This window comes from Ascaphus truei, chromosome 12, assembly GCF_040206685.1.
Source record: "Ascaphus truei isolate aAscTru1 chromosome 12, aAscTru1.hap1, whole genome shotgun sequence".
Taxonomy (NCBI): domain Eukaryota; kingdom Metazoa; phylum Chordata; class Amphibia; order Anura; family Ascaphidae; genus Ascaphus; species Ascaphus truei.
Genome location: NC_134494.1, coordinates 41,369,891 through 41,391,053, shown reverse-complemented (window position 1 = coordinate 41,391,053; position 21,163 = coordinate 41,369,891). Strand labels below are relative to the sequence as shown.

At 50.3% G+C, this 21,163-nt stretch overlaps 1 protein-coding gene across 4 annotated transcripts; it reads left to right on the top strand.

The window, feature by feature from the left end:
* The first annotated feature begins 248 nt into the window (after positions 1–248).
* On the top strand, positions 249–5,875 carry SLC35C1 (solute carrier family 35 member C1). Of its 4 annotated transcripts, none has more exons than XM_075567538.1 (3): positions 249–385; positions 2,356–2,876; positions 4,027–5,875. In XM_075567538.1, exons 2-3 carry the CDS (start codon positions 2,384–2,386, stop codon positions 4,590–4,592), a joined length of 1,059 nt encoding a protein of 352 aa, XP_075423653.1. In that variant the 5' UTR covers positions 249–385; positions 2,356–2,383; the 3' UTR covers positions 4,593–5,875. The 4 variants fall into 4 exon arrangements, with proteins under 4 accessions (XP_075423653.1, XP_075423652.1, XP_075423654.1 ...); XM_075567537.1 differs by having other exon boundaries at positions 252–358; XM_075567539.1 differs by having other exon boundaries at positions 301–440.
* Positions 5,876–21,163: the final 15,288 nt, after the last annotated feature.

Sequence of the window (21,163 nt, the reverse complement as noted above, 5' to 3'; positions counted from 1 at the left end):
CTAGTATTTCGTGTCCCCCCACTGCTAGCGCTCAAAGCCCCTTTATCTCTTGGTGCGCCAAAAATTAGAATGTCAGCTCTTTGGAATAGGGACTCATTGTGCTTTCGGTCACTCCTTAAGTTGGCAGAAAACAAGGGCCGGCTCTGGCTCTGCAGGTATAGGCAACGTCAGGTGCAGACAGGTGTACGATGACATGGAACTGGGAACAATATAAATTGAGGAGTATAACTCCACCCCTTCCACCTGTGCCTGGAGGTGACAGTGCAGGTGAGCAGAGGAGGCAGAGCGTCTGCAGTTACCTGCGCTCGCTCAGCAGAGACGGACTGAATCCCCGATCAGGACCACACGGAAACCACAGGTCAGGAACATGATGCAGTGAGCACGGGTGAGGGGGGATACAGACACACTGTCACAGTGAGAGAGCGCCTGCCCCAGGACAGGTAGTTAAATCCGTGGCTGGAATGTGATGGGGGTATTTCAACACCCACAATACGCTTTATTCAGTTACAAACTAAGGGGATTTGCTTAGAAACGCCTCTCCTCTTTCTATTTCCACGTTGCTTAAACCTTCCTAAATTACAGTCCAAAGAGTGTGGCCCCAGTATTTCATAAAGGTAGATCTTTGTCAAATCAGTCACAGAACCAGTACTTTTATGAATTGACTGAGCTCTGTTAGATCTAGTTATGGAGATGCATCATTTCCCACATGTATCATTCACTTCTTCAGTGCTGGAGGGGATACTTTGTATTAACACAGGGGTGGCCAACTCCCATCCTCAAGGGGCACCAACAGGTCTGGTTTTCAGGATTCTCCCTGCTTCAGCACAGAGGATTCAGTCGAAGATTGAGCCATCTGTGCTGAAGCAGGGATATCCTGGAAACCTGACCTGTTGGAGGCCTTTGAGGACTGGAGTTGCCCGCCGCTGTATTAGCGCCCAACCCCGGTTTTTTTTTTCTTCCAAAACATTTTGCCAAGCCTCAATGGGCTAATAATGTCGCCAAATTAGTACGGGTTCAGCGAAATATCGCCAGTGAGCGAAACATGATGTGCGTGCGATTTATACCCCCAGCATTAAGCGAATATAGAGATTTTTGGAGATAAGTTTTCATATTGGCATATTAAATGAAATTGCACTGCACATTGACAGACCGCTTGCCACTCACACCACGTATTTGCCCACGGCCGTAAGAGGGCAAATTTCCCCAGGTTTTCCACCCTAGGGGATTCCCTCTGCTAATGGTAAACCAACTCCTAAGGCCTTATTGCGCAGATGACAATATTATAGCCGGCTGGGCAGTTTACCGAATATTACACAGTGGGTACATTAACCCTTTAGCTGCCAGAGCAACCAATAGCAATGTGATAAGTTCTGGTCCGCTAAATAGCATTTCAGACGTGTGTGTGTTTCCAGTCTCCTGGATATGCCCGTGTGGGGTAAACCTGATTTTCAGGTATGTGTGTCACTCCTTAGATTTTTATTTGATATGTCATGTTGAGTAAAATGGTCACACCTCTCATTCAGAGAGAGAGAGAGGTGTGTGTGTGTGTGTGTGTGTCCTCCCTCTCTGTGTGTATGTGTGTATCTATGCATATATCTATAGCAATGTTTATCACACTCCTCTTGATGCGTCTGTGATGGTCCTGAGCGTTTGAATACTGACATGAAATGATTTGGGAGCAATGTGCCTCTGTCCCTTTAAATAAGCTTCGACGTCATCAGTGAGGCGTCAGACCCGGAAACAGAACCAGGAAGCGACACATGCACACACTGCTAACTTGATAGAGGCAGCACAGGAGACCTCCTGCCCCATCGGAGGGAGAGAGACGGGACACCTCCTGCCCCATCGGAGGGAGAGAGACGGGACACCTCCTGCCCCATCGGAGGGAGAGAGACGGGACACCTCCTGCCCCATCGGAAGGAGGGAGAGAGACAGGACACCTCCTGCCCCATCACAAGGAGGGAGGGAGGGAGAGAGACAGGACACCTCCTGCCCCATCAGAAGGAGGGAGGGATAGAGACAGGACAGCCCATTAGCCTTCATCTTAAATAAGCCCACAATCAGGAATCCATGCTCTCATCCCTCTAACAGAGACCTGGGGTCTCCTGCCCTTGGTAACATCCTTCCGCTTTGGCTCCATGTTTGAGGGGTAAGACAGAGTTTGGTATCCTGCACTGCTGCACCCCTCCCCAGCTTCCCCTCTCACTTATGTTTTGGAGCGGGGCCTGGGGTGGGGGAGGGCTCTGAGTCACTACCTGGTATCTGCCTAGCTGTGCTGACCCATTTCTCCCCCCCCCCTCTTCATGCCTCCCTCACTCTGACTCTGGTTCTGTTTCCCTTGGTCACCATGAACAGGACCCTGAAACGCTCCAGCATCCTCAGGATGGCTCTTGCCGGCGCAGGTGACGGAGATCCAGAGCAGGAGTCTCGGGAGTTGTTCCTGGTGAAAGCCGTGAAGATTGGGCTGGTGGTGTTGCTGTACTGGTTTGTCTCCATCACCATGGTGTTCCTGAACAAGTACCTGCTGGACAGCCCCTCCCTTCACCTCGATGCCCCTCTCTTTGTCACCTTCTATCAGTGCGTGGTCACCGTGGCCCTGTGTAAGGGCCTGAGCCTCCTCACCTACGTCATCCCACCACACGTGCTGGAGTTTCCCTCTGTGCGCTTCGACCTGAAGGTGCTGCGCAGTGTCCTGCCACTCTCTGTGGTTTTCATTGGTATGATTATCTTTAACAACCTGTGCCTCAAGCACCTGGGCGTGGCCTTCTACACGGTGGGCAGGTGCCTTAGTACCGTCTTCAATGTGCTGCTGTCGTACGTGATGCTGAAACAGACCACGTCCTCGTATGCGTTGCTCTCCTGCGGAGTCATCCTGGGTAAGCGTGGCTCTCAGACAGGCTAACCGTTAGAAAACCTTACAATTTGGCTCCTGATGAATCTGTACATATCTGGCTGGTGATCATTAAAAGGCCTCCTTGGTTACACTCTTAGGCCGAGCGTCTAGTGCCCGCGATGCGACGGGTGATGTCGCCGCTAGCGAAAGTTATATTTCGCTTTGCAGCGGCGCGGGCTTCCGGGCATTTGATTTGTTCAGGAGCTATCACATGAGGCGACAGCCCTTGAAAAATCAAATATTCCCGGCTTCCAAAGTCCGCAACGCGACTCTCGCATTGCCGACGTAACGCTTACAATAAGCGCACGCGGCAGCGGCAATGTATGTTTTTGGGCGGCGTCGCCATCGCAGTCACTATACGTGCGACCTCAGCCAAACTTTATTCTCGCTCTCGAATGCAGGTGTTGGCCAACTCCAGTTCTCAAGGGTCAGGGTTTCAGGATATCCCTGCTTCAGCACAAGTGAGCCACTGATTCAACCACTCGTGCTGAAGCAGGGATATAATGGAAACCTGGCCTGTTGGTGGCTCTTGAGCACTGGAGTTGGCCACCCCTGCTCTAATGGCTAAAGGTTACCGCATGCCTCCGGTCCATGTGGGCCAGGCAGGAAACATTTGGGATGTGGGTTGGTGTAAAACCTGAACATTTTATTTCACATCATAAAGTAAATGACTGTTGTGTTGCTGTTTATTTTCTTCACCTGTACAGGTAAAAGTGCAGAGGCTAATGATTTGAGGGAGAGAAAAGGAGACGGTCTTAACCCTGTTTCCTGCTAGGGGAACTTGCCAATCATTTCTGGCTCGCCTGGCAGCAAAAGGGTTAATTTGTCCCTTCATTTCTACTCATTGCACACATTATTGGAACCTGATATTGCCACAATTTGCACATCGTGCACTCCAAATGATAACATGAAAAAATATTGTGAGAGAGAAACACTTTGCGTCCAATGACATTCTCTTTATTCATTGGCTTTGCCCAGTGGAGATCACCCTGTGGTAAGATGACGATGTGGGAGTCCCCTTTTGGTTCATACAAGTGGTAGCATCAAAGAGAAATGATTGTTGACAACATTTTGGGAGAGGGTGCAAGTGAAGGTGGTCCGGGCTCTCACCCATCCCATTTCTGTTTCCGCAGGGGGCTTCTGTCTTGGAATAAACCAGGAAGGGGCAGAGGGCACCCTATCCTGGCTAGGGATATTCTTTGGGGTCCTGGCCAGCATGTGTGTGTCTCTCAACGCCATCTACACCAAGAAGGTCCTCCCTGAAGTGGACGGTAGCATCTGGCGCCTGACCTTCTACAACAATGTCAACGCCTGCATCCTCTTCTTCCCTCTGCTGCTGCTGTCTGGGGAACTGGGCACCCTGCTAAACTTCGACAAACTGGACCAGCTGCACTTCTGGGGCATGATGACTTTGGGAGGGGTCTTTGGGTTCGCTATAGGGTACGTTACAGGGATGCAGATTAAGTTCACCAGCCCCCTGACCCACAACATCTCCGGGACGGCCAAAGCCTGTGCTCAGACTGTGTTGGCTGTGTTTTACTACCAACAGACCAAAAGCTTCCTGTGGTGGACCAGTAACATGATGGTGCTTGGAGGGTCCTTCTGCTATACCTGGGTCAAGGGTCTGGAGATGAAGAAAACGCAAGACCAGCCAGTCCAGAGCAGCGGCAATGAAAAGAAGAGTGCTGTAGGAGTGTGATGTCACCGGCCAACCCATCTACGTGCCAATCCTACATCCAGCAACTAAGATCCGACCGTTAGAGTCAAATGAAAGGAGAAAAGGGGAGGAAACTGACTAGATTATATTATGTTTGGGGTAGAAAAGCCAATATTGGATCACACGAAGGGTTTATTTCTCCACAGGAAGCCAGGCAGCCTGGACTGACGCGCGGATGTGTATTGACCTATGCCTCTTTGGGCTCTGCTAGCAGCCGCACTTTCTCTCTTCAGACCACTGAGTTTTGGGCTGTTGGCAATCGCCTACTGCGTGGGATGTCTACATCTTGTATGTATGTATCTCTTGGTGTATGCAACACGAAAGGGCCTTGTGTGATAAGTAGGGTCAAATATTGTTCATAGACTTTGCCAAGGGGTGGACAACTCCAATCCTCAAGGCATCTCCCCCCCCACCCCAACAGTTCAGGTTTTCAGGATATCCCTGCTTCAGCACAGGTGGCTCACTCAGAAGCTCAGTCAAAGACTGAGCCTCTGAGCAGGGACTGGTTGAGCTACCTGTGCTTAAAGCAGGGATATCCTGAAAACCTGACCTGTTCGTGGCCCTTGATGTGGAGAGGGCCTACCCCTGGCTTCGTTACATTCTGCTGAACAGCGGGCTTGAAAAGAGAGATTAAATATTTTAGCGGGTAGATATTATTCAAGGAGCAGTTCCACCTGCATGTTGTTTAACTTGGATAGAAAGCAGGGGGGTTTCTAGTTTCAGCTCCAGGGACCCCAGGGGAAAGTGCAGCTATTACCGCCCACCTACAGGGCAACAAGCATGGAGGTTTTAATCTACAGCGTTACGGGGCCAATAGGAAGCCACAATGCCATCCGTCGCGGCTTCCTATTGGCCCAGCTGTGACACAGGGAATTTAAATACTAGGAAGGAATCGGCAGCTCCGGTTAATATCGGGATCCCCGAGGGGGGAGGGTGAAATGACCGCGGTTCTGCTCCGGGTTTCACTAAGTAAATGGGGGAAGAGGAGCTGCTGCTTTAAGTCTAATTAAACAAAAAATAGCATTTACATTTTAAATATGAACATTTTGATTGAAGAATGAACATCGGGAGGAAAACCAACACAATGAAATAAAGCCACTGCGGACCAAAGCGATGTCAGGATGCTTGTGGCTGCACCTTTGGGTGACGGGTGTCACAACCCTCTGTAGCAGCTTCTCCCAGCTCAGTTTTGTATTTCGTTTTAGAGGAAAAGTAAAAAATATATATATATATATAAAGAAGGCAAAATGTTTCCTTTTATAGCAGTTCTGTGATTTTTTTTTGTCTTTCTTTAAAAAAAAATGTGTGTGTATATATATATATATATATATATATATATATATATATATATATATATATATATATATATATATATACTTGTTTAACCCGTTAAATTACTGGAGATGTCCAATGCCGGACATTAAAGTGTCAGAGAGACCCGTTGCTCGTAGTGGAACAATGGAGTGCTGGTTCTCTTGGCAGTGAAGGGGTTACAGAGCGGGGAAGCTGCACGGATGTGCTACAGGGCACTGACCCCTCCCGCAGGTGAGCTTTAGTAGGGCAGATGGCTGCTTACGCTCGGCCCATCAGATCAGGCTTTGCTGCCCAGTGTTTCAGGGTTCGTCCCCAGTAAACGTGCAGGCGATGGTGTGCGCGCATGCGTGCCCTCTATGGGGCCGGCCCCAGTCAGTGCGCCATCGCGCATGTACAGTACAAGGCGAGATGGCACAGCAGCCGAGCGATGGTCGCGGCAGCGGTTCAGCCAATGAGGTCGAAACAGCCACGTGAAGTCATGGCCACGCCTCCCCCGTTGCGTGTGATCGGAAGTCCTCGGGGAAGGCCACTAGCGCCGCCAGGCGCTCATTGGAGCCGGAGCCTTACTGTAATGACAGAAAATGCCGTGTGAATGATGCAGTTACAGATTTGCTTGTGAAGTTGCAGATTGTCAGCTAATACTCTGGACATGTAAGTGAGGCATGTTAAAAGGGTCAGTCCCTCCTAGGACCACAGTGTACCAATGGCAGTGACGTGTTTAAGGGGTCAGTCCCTCCTAGGACCACAGTGTACTAGTGGCAGTGACGTGTTTAAGGGGTCAGTCCCTCCTAGGACCACATTGTACCAATGGCAGTGACGTGTTTAAGAGGTCAGTCCCTCCTAGGAACACAGTGTACTAATGGCAGTGACGTGTTTAAGGGGTCAGTCCCTCCTAGGACCACAGTGTACCAATGGCAGTGACGTGTTTAAGGGGTCAGTCCCTCCTAGGACCACAGTGTACTAATGGCAGTGACGTGATTTATTTTTATTTTTTCAAACATTTTATTGGGTCTTTTAACATTACAGAGAATAGAACAATACTTGGTCATACAGACGAGCACAGAAATGGGCATCCAGTTTATTCTTTTAAGTATAACATTATCAGAGTAACATGGAACTGCATTTACAATGTGTAGTATTGTATAAATAAGCAAAAATAAAACAAAAAATGATCAGAATATAAATAAAAATAAAATACAGTAGAATAAAATAGAATCCCAGGAGGAAGGGGGGGGGAGCACCACCGCACCACCGCACCCTCCCTGCCGCACCACCGCACCCTCCCTGCCGCACCACCGCACCCTCCCTGCCGCACCACCGCACCCTCCCTGCCGCACCACCGCACCCTCCCTGCCGCACCACCGCACCCTCCCCACCGCACCCTCCCCGCCGCACCACCGCACCCTCCCCGCCGCACCACCGCACCCTCCCCACCGCACCACCGCACCCTCCCCACCGCACCCTCCCCGCCGCACCACCGCACCCTCCCCGCCGCACCACCGCACCCTCCCCACCGCACCCTCCCCGCCGCACCACCGCACCCTCCCCGCCGCACCACCGCACCCTCCCCGCCGCACCACCGCACCCTCCCCGCCGCACCACCGCACCCTCCCCGCCGCACCACCGCACCCTCCCCGCTGCACCACCGCACCCACACCGCCGCACCACCGCACCCTCCCCACCGCACCACCGCACCCTCCCCACCGCACCCTCCCCACCGCACCACGGCACCCTCCCCGCCGCACCACCGCACCCTCCCCGCCGCAACACGGCACCCGCCCCACCGCACCACCGCACCCTCCCCGCCGCACCACGGCACCCTCCCCGCCGCACCACGGCACCCGCACCACCGCACCCTCCCCGCCGCACCACGGCACCCACCGCACCACGGCACCCTCCCCGCCGCACCACCGCACCCTCCCCGCCGCACCACGGCACCCTCCCCGCCGCACCACCGCACCCTCCCCTCCGCACCACCGCACCCTCCCCGCCGCACCCTCCCCGCCGCACCACCGCACCCTCCCCGCCGCACCACCGCACCCTCCCCGCCGCACCACCGCACCCTCCCCGCCGCACCACCGCACCCTCCCCACCGCACCCTCCCCGCCGCACCACCGCACCACGGCACCCTCCCCACCGCACCCTCCCCGCCGCACCCTCCCCGCCGCACCACCGCACCCTCCCCGCCGCACCACCACACCCTCCCCACCGCACCCTCCCCGCCGCACCACGCACCCTCCCCACCGCACCCTCCCCGCCGCACCACCGCACCCTCCCCACCGCACCCTCCCCACCGCACCACCGCACCCTCCTCGCCGCACCACGGCACCCTCCCTGCCGCACCACGGCACCCTCCCTGCCGCACCACGGCACCCTCCCTGCCGCACCACGGCACCGCACCACCGCACCCTCCCCGCCGCACCACGGCACCCTCCCCGCCGCACCACGGCACCCTCCCCGCCGCACCACGGCACCCTCCCCGCCGCACCACCGCACCCTCCCCGCCGCACCACGCACCCTCCCCGCCGCAACACCGCACCCTCCCCGCCGCACCACGGCACCCTCCCCGCCGCACCATCGCACCACCGCACCCTCCCCGCCGCACCACCGCACCCTCCCCGCCGCACCACCGCACCCTCCCCGCCGCACCACCGCACCCTCCCCACCGCACCCTCCCTGCCGCACCACCGCACCCTCCCCACCGCACCACCGCACCACCGCACCCTCCCTGCTGCACAACCGCACCACCGCACTGCTTCGCTGCCGGTCCATACCTCTCGGTTCTACATAATGTAACATACATGGTTTCTTAGATGGAGTGAGTGTTGTGAGTGTAGGGGATATTATATTATGGGTTTTAGGCACTTCTCGACCGGGTTGAAAATATGGCAGTGACATGTTTAAGGGGTCAGTCCCTCCTTGGACCACAGTGTACTAACGGCAGGGACATGTTTAAGGGTCAGTCCAGTGACGGTAATAAAGGTTACGCCCACTTGGTTACCACTGCTCCGTGTGTTGAGGTCCTAGAAAGTCAGCTCTTGGACCCAGATGTCAGAAATGTATTACTGCGACGGTGTGCAAATTATGTGACAAAGATTTATTTGTCTTTTGCCTTTCCTGGGGTGCTGGGACCGGGAGATTTCTAGGCTGTACGTTTCAGGGTGGGTTTGCCGGAGAAAGTCTTTACAGAATGTGTCTATGTATCGGGGTTCCAGAGTTAGGGGATACCCCAAAAAGTTGGATCCGGGAAACAAGTGAGATTCTCGGATCCAGCAAAGCACATTCCTCCGGGCAAACTCTGACTCTGAAAACATTCTTACGACTCACCGCCAGGATTCCTGCTGCAGCATCATCCCGACAAGGTAAACAGCATGAAGGGGTTAATGTATACCTGCAATCATACACAGGGTCCCTAGTATAAAGAGGGGTCCCTAGTATAAGGAGGGGTGCCCAGGTACCCTGAACGGGGTATAGGGGTTCAGGGGGTGCTCCAGCTATGTGTTAAAGCTGAGAGTGATTTCTTGTGTGTAAAAAATTGAAACAGTTATTTCTAACGAGTGCCAAGAATGAGGCTAGTGAGTGTAAGCAGTATATCCCCTCACTCCATCCCGGACACCAGAATAGGGACTTACACATTTTATCACTCAAAATACAGAACACAGTATATTTTATTAAAGATATATTTTATAGGTATATATGCTGATGAACTGTGGGATTTCCAAGTCATGGATTCCGAGAGACCAGATGGCTACCAAGCTTGGTGCTATGGGTCTGTGCGGAGTCCGGACTTGAAAGCCTCAGGGATGCCAAGGAGTTAGAACAGGAGGGGTACTGCAGTTCTGCCTGAGTACCCATATCCTGGGCTAACACAGGGCTATCCGGCCACCATTTGCCAGAGCCCAAACTCTGGGGAGCCTGGCCAGCGGGTGGGCTCAGTATGCGAAGAGGCAGAGGTGCCAGGTTGGCGTATGCCCCTTTGCAGAATGAGAAAAGGTGCCCACCCGGCTTTACAATACTGGTAAATCGGTGATTGGCTGGCAGGAGAATTCCCAAGCTCTGATAGGCTGTAGAGTTTTTGTGAATGGGACTCTGAAACCCATAAGGAGCCTTGCAGCCAATCAGGAGCGCCAAACCAACAGCGGCAAATTCAAAGATGCTCTGCGAGGAATAGACGCGAGCCGGCTTCAAAGATTTTGACTCAAGAATTTTTCTAAGTCCCGCTTTTGAGAACGTAGCGGTCGCGGCTGGCATTGCATGGCAAAATCAGTTCCAGGACTTTCGTGAGTACCTCCCAGTCATTGGAAAGGGCTCCTACAGAGGTCATTTTTGTGAATTTCATTAAAGGATAGATTTATTTGTTAGCCCCGTTCCCAGTAAGTGTGTTAACCCGGTAAATTGTGTTACATTGTATGTCTTTTCCTGAAATAAATTACAATTTATTTTACCTCCTTGCTTTGCTCAATCAATGATCCCGGTATAAAAAGGTGTTGATAAACCTGGTCTCCTGTGACAGGCTTATATTAACTGGTGGCAGAGGGGATCGATTGAGCCTATGTTATAAAATCTTGCGGGGTCTTATAACATAGCGGGAAACGCAAAGATTGCGAGCTCCTAAAACAAGCGGTAACTTACACGTTTCACAAGGCACGGAAAACACAGGTTCTCTTTTCCCTTAGCTCAGTGCTTGTGGGCGAAGATGGACAAGCGATCGGGTCGATACCGGTCATGGGACCGAACCAAGATTGTTGCCCGGTGTGAAAGCTATGGGTTACCGACAGACGGTCGGTCAAAGACTTTACTGGACGAGGACTTGGAATCTCACGAAGCCCGCATGGCTTCACCAGAGGAGGACTTGCTTTCACCTGCAGTTGCAGTGATCACACTTCAGCCAGGGACGCAGGAGGTTAATCCAGCCCCAGAGGATGGACATGGGGAGGGAGCGGGTGGCAGCAAGGACATTGTTGGGGCACCGGTTCGGGGGAGTGCGGCCGTCGTAGCCTCAGTGGCTAATGGGCTTGCCAGCCCCAGAATCACCGTACTCCTTGCCTCATGGGGAGAGGGGGCGACCCTGGACGAAAGTGTCCGGCTGCTTGCAGCCGCACAAGGAACACCAGCCCCGCGCTCCCACCTAGTTAACGGGGGACAAGCAACCCCCCAAGTGGACCATCACATCTTCGGGAAGTTTGTGGATGGCACGGACAAGATTGATGAGTTTTTCAGGCACTTTGAAGCCCAATGTCACAGATACAAGGTACCAGAGCGGGACTGGGTTTTGCGGCTTGACCCGTTATTGTCCGATGCGGCCAAGGAGACTCTCCAGGTCATCGCGTCAGTTTTGTGAATTTCGTTTAGAGGATAGATTTATTTGTTAGCCCCGTTCCCAGTAAGTGTGTTAACCCTGTAAATTGTGTTACATTGTGTGTATGTCTTTTCCTGAAATAAATTACAATTTATTTTACCTCCGTGCTTCGCTCAATCAATGATCCCGGTATAAAAAGGTGTACTAATGGCAGTGTCATGTTTAAGGGATCCGTCTCTCCTAGGAACACAGTGTACTAATGGCAGTGTCATGTTTAAGGGGTCCGTTCCTCCTAGGAACACGGTGTACTAATGGCAGTGTCATGTTTAAGGGGTCCGTCTCTCCTAGGAACACAGTGTACTAATGGCAGTGTCATGTTTAAGGGGCCAGTCCCTCCTAGGAACACAGTGTACTAATGGCAGTGTCATGTTTAAGGGGTCCGTCTCTCCTAGGAACACAGTGTACTAATGGCAGTGACATGTTAAGGGGTCCGTCCCTCCTAGGAACACAGTGTATTAATGGCAGGGACATGTTTAAGGGGTCCGTCTCTCCTAGGAACACAGTGTATTAATGGCAGGGACATGTTTAAGGGGTCAGTCCCTCCTAGGAACACAGTGTACTAATGGCAGTGACATGTTAAAGGGTCCGTCCCTCCTAGGAACACAGTGTATTAATGGCAGGGACATGTTTAAGGGGTCAGTCCCTCCTAGGAACACAGTGTATTAATGGCAGTGTCATGTTTAAGGGGTCCGTCCCTCCTAGGAACACAGTGTACTAATGGCAGGGACATGTTTAAGGGGCCAGTCCCTCCTAGGAACACAGTGTATTAATGGCAGTGTCATGTTTAAGGGGCCAGTCCCTCCTAGGAACACAGTGTACTAATGGCAGTGTCATGTTAAAGGGTCCGTCCCTCCTAGGAACACAGTGTACTAATGGCAGTGTCATGTTAAAGGGTCCGTCCCTCCTAGGAACACAGTGTATTAATGGCAGGGACATGTTTAAGGGGTCAGTCCCTCCTAGGAACACAGTGTATTAATGGCAGTGTCATGTTAAGGGGTCCGTCCCTCCTAGGAACACTGTACTAATGGCAGGACATGTTTAAGGGGCCAGTCCCTCCTAGGAACACAGTGTACTAATGGCAGGACATGTTTAAGGGGCCAGTCCCTCCTAGGAACACAGTGTACTAATGGCAGGACATGTTAAGGGGACACATTAAGGTGATTAATCCCTTTCTTTTGATTAAAATCTGACACATATAAGTGTTTTTGCAATTGTTTTTGTTTTGTTTTTAAGTACGTTTGTAAACACAGTCCCAGATCCACAGACAGGCGCTCAGCGTTAGCACACCTCCGCTCCCACTCGTATGAATAGGAGTAAAGGTGTGTTAAAGCTTAGCACCCGCTTTGCTTTTCTTCGGCTACTCCCTTTTTGTCAGATGTCATTGTTTGTTCAGTAACAGCTTGAATCGCCCCCTCCCACCCCCCCACCCACGGCATTCACAGATGCCCCCCCTCAGCATGCACAGGCAGCCCCCCCCCCCTCGGCATGCACAGGTTCCCGCCGCCCACCCCCCCGGCATGAACAGGCACCCCCCTCAGCATGCACAGGTGCCCCTTCCCCCTCAGCATGTACAGGCGCCCTGCCTCCCTCCCCCCCAATATGCACAGGCCACCACCCTTCGGCATACTGAGGGGCCTTCCCCCCCACCCCGGCATTCACAGGCGCCCCCCCCTGGCATGCACAGGCAGCGCCCCCCTCGGCATGCACAGCCCCGCCCCGCCCCCCCACTCGACATGCACAAAAGCCCCCCCCCTGGCATGCACAGGCCCCCCCCCCGGCATGCACAGGCACCCCCCCCCCTCAGCATGCACTGGCGCCCCCCTCAGCATGCACAGGCGGCCCACTCCAGCATGCACGGGCTGCCACCCTCAGCATGCACAGGAACCCCCCCATCAGCATGCACAGGTAGCCCCCCTCGGCATGCACAGGCGCCCCACCCCCAGCATGCACAGACTGCCCCCCTCAGCAAGCACAGGCTCCCCCCCTCAGCATGCACAGGCCCCCCCCTCAGCATGCACAGGCGCCCCCCCCCCCATCAGCATGCACAGGTAGCCCCCCTCGGCATGCACAGGCGCCCCACCCCCAGCATGCACAGACTGCCCCCCTCAGCAAGCACAGGCTCCCCCCCTCAGCATGCACAGCCCCCCCCCCTCAGCATGCACAGGCACCCCCCCCCCTCAGCATGCACAGGCACCCCCCCCCTCAGCATGCACAGGCACCCCCCATCAGCATGCACAGGCACCCCCCCCCTCAGCATGCACAGGCACCCCCCCCCCTCAGCATGCACAGGCACCCCCCATCAGCATGCACAGCCCCCCCCCTCAGCATGCACAGCCCCCCCCCCCTCAGCATGCACAGGCACCCCCCCCCTCAGGATGCACAGGCACCCCCCCATCAGCATGCGCAGGTGCCCCCCCCCTCCCCCGGCATGTATAGACGCCCCCACGGTTATCCAAAACTGTGTTCTTGAAGATGGCATCCGATAGTGAATTGCTGTAAAGCGAAACGCATTTTAACATGTCTTCAATATTTCGGCTATGTGCGTCTGAAAACTGCCCATTGGTATGTATTGTAAAGCGTCGGAAAGCGGGGACCGCCTGTATGCCCGGGTGGGATAAGGGGAAAGAAAATAATTTGAGTGACAAACACTCCCCCACTCGGAGGCCCAGAAGAAAAGGGATTTGTGTTTAATTTCTAATTAGACGAGAACAGTCAAATCTTTGCTTTTAGCACGGCTACATGTGTTTAAGGAAGCCAATTAGACAATTACAGTCTCGCATAATGTGTTTTACACAATTAGCTCAATCTGACAGGCAGCGTTTTTAAGCGCTTTCTATTTCGAGTGCACCTTGATATACTCGTTTCTCAGTGTGAGTGCTGGGTGTGGAGTGTCACAGCCTTGTTATTTATTTAAGATCCCAGGGGATCAGCAGTTTTATATTTAGAAGCCAACACGCCCTCTTCTTTTTAAACACAAATGGGTGGATTTAAAAAATATATATATATATATATTTATAAAATATTTTTCCAGGAAAAAACGATTGAGTTCCCTCCTTGTTTCCAAGCATGTCCCGGGCACAGAGTATAAAGGTGAGAGCGTTACAAACATGTTTAACTTGGCAAATAGCCAAAGGATTGAAGGAATTTAGAGAGGGAGCTGATTTGTGGGATTAAATAGTTCAAACAGTGGGGGGGGGGAGGGGAACAGGAAGCGAGCGGTCAGCGAGCGATCGGATTCTTTATTGAACTTTAGGATTAGAAGTAGGTTTCTGGAGGCGGATGTACGGAGATAAGTGCTGTACACAGTGGGGGTGAGAAACCTGCTCAGGTAATTGGGTAACTTGTCCAGAAAATATTTAGTATTTTAAAAATTCTCCCATGTGGTTATAGCTCAAATATTGTTTACATCTTTCTAAAACACATCCCAGAGAGCTTTAGCTCAAGGTTGAAAGGAGCAGCTTCCCACCACCCTCTTTGTTATACATGGGAAGCTGGGGGTCTCTGAACCTCATTAATTTCAGCTCCGACGGACCCCCTGCCCCCCGTGATGCTTGGCGGAGAAGGTGCCGGTTCTGTCCCCCTCCAGGGGAACAGAAAGGGAGGTTTAAATTTCCTAACGATTTTCAGCCCTGGAAGCCCCCTCCTTCCTATACATGTAAAAAAACAGAAACAGAATAGGGGGACAGTTTATAAGTTGGCTATTGAAAGGTTCTCTGGATCCTTCTGGAGGCGTAAGAATGAATCTGGCGATCAGGAGTATAAAATCCAGAAGCATCATTCATACCCTTAAACGTTCTTCTCCATTTATTCTCTAATTTCCGCACCAAGTCCGTAAAAAAAACCCCCAGAGCCACTGGCCCATGTTCCCGGCAAAACGAGAGGGAAGAAAGACATGGTCAGAAGTTCAAAACCGGCAGAAAGTTCTGGTGGACGGAGGAATGCACGGCGGCTCTATCAGGAGGTTCTGTACCACATGCTGTTTGTGAGGATGGCAAGGTGACTATAGCTGAAGGAGGAAGGACCCATGCACACCAGTGGTCCTTAGTGAAGAAGAAAGTACTTGAGCAGGACCTACGCTTAGGTCTACTCTAGGACCTCTTGACGAAGATCATGCTTCAATAAATACTTTCTTCACTAAACGGAATCAGTGGTCGCGGCCGACTCGCCACAATCAAGTTTCCGCCAGCGTTTGGCCACAGAGGGAGCCTTCACCGCAGCTGCTCCGCCGCCGGACATACGGCCACCGGCCGTTTCACCAATAAGGTAAGTTTACTTAAGGGGTTTTAGCGGTTAGGGTAGGGGGTTAAGGATAGAGGTTTTAGGGTAAGGTGTTAAGGTTTTTATAGTATGGGGATTGGGGTAAGGGGTTAGGTTTTTAGGGTAGGGGATTAGGGTAAGGGGTTAGGTTTTAGGGTAAGGGTTTTTAGTGTAAGGGATAGTATTAGTATTAGGAGTTAAGATTAGAGGGTTTTAGGGTAAATTTAGGGGTTTAAAGGTAAGCGGTAAGGTTAGGGGCTTACCATGGCGCCGGCAGTGATTTGGTAGCAGTAAACCGTAAACAGTGAGCTTGGAGCGCTCACTAATGACTATTGGTGTGCCTGGGTTCTTCTTGCTTTGCTACATACATACATTTCCTCCCTGGCTTCTTTAGCAGGGACTCCTTTTCCTAAATGTTACTTTTATGTCTGAAGCTCTTATTCCCATGATCTGTTATTTGTATTATTTGTTATTTATATCAGAGGTGCGCACACTTTTGATGCTGCGCCCCCCTGACTGGCCTCCCCCGGGCTCGCGCCCCCTCTCCTACCTGCTAGCTGCGTCAAATGACGTGACGTGACCCTGCGTCTGAATTCCGGTAAGTGTTACTGTTGCAGAGGCCTCACGCGATCCCCGGCATTTAATTTAAATGCCTTGGGTCGGAGCGCGGGACCTCTGCAACCGCCCAGTCCCTTAAGTACAGATCCAGCAGGAACCAGCCCCTTGCCCCTGATTGGACACCAGCCCTGATTACACTACCTTCTCTGTGACTCACTGAGCTGTAAGGTGTGGGGAAAACCCATGATTACTCCTGGCACCTGCCCTTACTGGGGATTACTGCCAGGAGGAGGGCAGACTGATAGCCCAAACCAGCCAGGGCTACACTAACATTATAGGAGCTAAATACTTATAGTCTACCTGGGGCATTGCTGCCTTCTCGTCTGGGAAGCTGTTCCACAAATCCACTGTTTTTTTAGAGAAGGACCTTGTCCCGTTTCCTCTGAACCTCCTTCCAGTTTCACTGAATGACCTGCAGAGCTGACATTCTTTTTTTGCGCTGCTCCCTTCACGTGTTTGAGAGGTTCTGCCCTGGCTTTAACACGTGAGCACAGTGTAACATTGCAAACCACTGTTATTATTTCCCAGGCTGCTCTTTGGCTGTTGGTAAAGGCGGGGTGTCCGTCAGATGCCCGAAGGACTTTGCTTCCTCCTTGGCAGATATGAGTATGGGTGGGTGCTGTTAAAACTTAACCGTTTCACTGCTAGAGGGGACAAGAAAATCAGACTGGCTACCGGGAACAACGACGGTAATTATCGGTGCAGGTTTCAAGGTGTCGTTGTTTGCAAATGCACAAAGATAAGAGCAAACACGGGTCGTGGATAATGAATTCATACAGGAGAGTCTCGAGACTCTGCCAGGGGAGGGCCCTCGCAGACTTTCCATACACATGAGTTTCTTTGTCTAAAACAAGTCGCTAAGTAGAATACAATATCTCCTCCCTATCCTACACCAAATCATTATTAAGGTCACTAAATAAGTAAAAACTGTGTTAAAACATCTTAATACAATGAACACGGTATATTAGGATATAATTGTATCTCTAAGTCTGAATATGCTGCAGAATACGAGCTTCCCCCTCATTTCTGGGCATTGAGCCACAGGCCAATTTTGTCCTTGAGTCTCCCGATAGCCAAAATTATACACTCACAACATACACATTCTGTCACACACGAATGATTGCAGGAACACAGCAGGAGACACAAGACACAGACTTGTGAAGACAAAGACAGACAAAATGGAGACGAAATCGATTCTGCACACCACCAACAATCTCATCTCCAGAGACCCCCCCCCCAGTCCGTTTCATCCATAGGTCATCCATTTCTACAGTATGTTCATTGCAACAATATTAAATTAAGAAAGGCTTCGTGAAATATATGTATAGCAGGGTCCCTCCCATTACGCGTTTCGCCGTATACTGATGACGCCTTCCTGAAACGCGTAGAGCGTGGCTTGCGGCAGATCTTCTGAGATAGAGGCATTGCGGAGGTGACCGCGGGCCTCCATGGAGAGCGAAATCACGTGACCGAAAGTGACGCGGGAACCAGACGGATGCGGAAGTTGATGGCGTGGGCGACATAGTGGTGGAGCAGTGAGACCGCGACTTACCTGGTACCATCATTTATCCTACTTATTATATTCCTTTTTATGGTAAGCCTCCAATTGTGAGTTTTCTATGTTTTATAAATACTGTATGTGACCTGCACGATGGTTTTATCTCTCTTTGTCCGAGACGGCTGAATTCACTACCGATACCATCCAGGAACATCACCACCACTGGTTGGATCACAGCTTCTATATCTCAACTCTATTGTGAGTAGGAAATTGGAAGCCCACTTATTGTTTGTTTTTTTCACTGTGTATAGCATTTTGTGCACTATGTAGATTTTTTTATTTTTCGTGTGGCATCCACCTTCGCTCCCCTGGGGTTTGGAGAGATTTACGCGGCAAAGACAGTAAGGTGATATTAGCCACGCCATCGCGGACGACAACTTTGGATCAGACGTATCCTCTTTGTTACTCTGCAGTACCCGGGTGCGGGAGCCCCGGGCAGGTACCTAACCAAGTGCACCACCACTCCACGGGATAGCGCTATCTCCAACACTTTGGGTGGGCCTTGACATTGGGAAAGGGACATCAGGGAATTGGTGCCTGGCACCCAATGTACTCCGGGGACACAAACTGTTGGTATCAGGTTGGGGCCTATATTACTGTGGGGTACAGGGTACCAATGTTATTGTGTTCAGTAAAGGTTGTTAGCATATATTTGTGTGCGTGTATTATTAGTATTGTTTCCTGTAAGGGTTCATCCCTCCAAGTCGGGATCCCTTGCAGGTGGAGGCGCTGTCACCATAAGAATCAGGTACACCCCAGGCTCCCAGCGGCGGAGGTTCAGGCCTTCTGTGAGCCACGGGTAAAGCACCACACACACTGAAGCCGCCATATCTCCCATAGGGTGGGGGAAAGTGTGTTACATATGCAACCGGAAAAAAGCACAAACCCAAAATCACCTATTTGTACAAAAAAAAACACTGTGATAGTGAAAATGATATCACCCTGCAGGAGAAATGCAGCTTATATCACAAAAGTTCAAAGCGCAAAGCTCCCCGCAGTCATATAAAAAAATACATAGTGCAAATGTGCAATATTGTAATAATTTGAGTTATAGAAATCTTGTGAGTGCCCACTCACGTGGTCTGGATCTTAGTGGACTTTAATTACTGGAACTCCCCCAGATCATGAAACAAGAGAAGAGGTGGACATAGCACAGAACAGTTTTATATATTAAAAGTACAATTGAGCAGTGAGCTCAGTCAACTATTCGTGAAATACTGTATATAGATCACATCTAACCAGCTAATAAACTGGTCGCTAAAAAAAAGCTCGGGGAGTCGCCACTAGTTGCAGAAGAGGAGGTTAACGCTCCTCAATGCAAACTGATGGAACCGGTTTGCAGTATCATGTAATGCACACAGACAGCGGGCTGTGACTTCACTCAGTGTTTGCAATGGGCTGTAATACAGGCGTCTCTGTGACCTATATACCAGATAAGGAGGGAACAGATAACCGTCCTTCCAAATCAGCAGCTCTGCCACCTACAGGTACAGGACTTGCTACGGTGCTTGTTCAAGGAATAAGCGAGCCAATAAGGAGTATAGGATTATAGGAATAAGCGAGCCAATAAGGAGTATAGGATTATAGGAATAAGCGAGCCAATAAGGAGTATAGGATTATAGGAATAAGCGAGCCAATAAGGAGTATAGGATTATAGGAATAAGCGAGCCAATAAGGAGTATAGGATTATAGGAATAAGCGAGCCAATAAAGAGTATCGGATTATAGGAATAAGCGAGCCAATAAGGAGTATAGGATTATAGGAATAAGTGGGCCAATAAGGAGTATAGAATTGTAGGAATAAGTGAGCCCCTAAAGAGTATAGGATTATAGGAATAAGCGAGCCAATAAGGAGTATAGGATTATAGGAATAAGTGAGCCAATAAGGAGTATAGGATTATAGGAATAAGCGAGCCAATAAGGAGTATAGGATTATAGGAATAAGCGAGCCAATAAGGAGTATAGGATTATAGGAATAAGTGAGCCAATAAGGATTATAGGAATAAGCGAGCCAATAAGGAGTATCGGATTATAGGAATAAGCGAGCCAATAAGGAGTATAGAATGATATTAATAAGTGAGCCAATAAGGAGTATAGAATTATAGGAATAAGTGGGCCAATAAGGAGTATAGAATTGTAGGAATAAGTGAGCCCCTAAAGAGTATAGGATTATAGGAATAAGCGAGCCAATAAGGAGTATAGGATTATAGGAATAAGCGAGCCAATAAGGAGTATAGGATTATAGGAATAAGAGAGCCAATAAGGAGTATAGGATTATAGGAATAAGAGAGCCAATAAGGAGTATAGGATTATAGGAATAAGCGAGCCAATAAAGAGTATAGGATTATAGGAATAAGCGAGCCAATAAGGAGTATAGGATTATAGGAATAAGCGAGCCAATAAGGAGTATAGAATTATAGGAATAAGCGAGCCAATAAGGAGTATAGGAATAAGCGAGCCAATAAGGAGTATAGGATTATAGAAATAAGAGAGCCAATAAGGAGTATAGGATGTTAGGAATAAGAGAGCCAATAAGGAGTATAGGATTATAGGAATAAGCACGCCAATAAGGAGTATAGGATTATAGGAATAAGCGAGCCAATAAGGAGTATAGGATTATAGGAATAAGCGAGCCAATAAGGAGTATAGGATTATAGGAATAAGCGAGCCAATAAGGAGTATAGGATTATAGGAATAAGCGAGCCAATAAGGAGTATAGGATTATAGGAATAAGCGAGCCAATAAGGAGTATAGGATTATAGGAATAAGCGAGCCAATAAAGAGTATCGGATTATAGGAATAAGCGAGCCAATAAGGAGTATAGGATTATAGGAATAAGTGGGCCAATAAGGAGTATAGAATTGTAGGAATAAGTGAGCCCCTAAAGAGTATAGGATTATAGGAATAAGCGAGCCAATAAGGAGTATAGGATTATAGGAATAAGTGAGCCAATAAGGAGTATAGGATTATAGGAATAAGCGAGCCAATAAGGAGTATAGGATTATAGGAATAAGCGAGCCAATAAGGAGTATAGGATTATAGGAATAAGTGAGCCAATAAGGAGTATAGGATTATAGGAATAAGCGAGCCAATAAGGAGTATCGGATTATAGGAATAAGCGAGCCAATAAGGAGTATAGAATGATAGGAATAAGTGAGCCAATAAGGCGTATAGAATTATAGGAATAAGTGGGCCAATAAGGAGTATAGAATTGTAGGAATAAGTGAGCCCCTAAAGAGTATAGGATTATAGGAATAAGCGAGCCAATAAGGAGTATAGGATTATAGGAATAAGCGAGCCAATAAGGAGTATAGGATTATAGGAATAAGAGAGCCAATAAGGAGTATAGGATTATAGGAATAAGAGAGCCAATAAGGAGTATAGGATTATAGGAATAAGCGAGCCAATAAAGAGTATAGGATTATAGGAATAAGCGAGCCAATAAGGA

Excerpts from the sequence above, each read along its gene's own strand:
- SLC35C1 (XM_075567536.1), top strand. Across the intron at positions 2,877-4,026 it reads CTCCTGCGGAGTCATCCTGG|GGGGCTTCTGTCTTGGAATA; the intron begins GTAAGCGTGGCT and ends CTGTTTCCGCAG.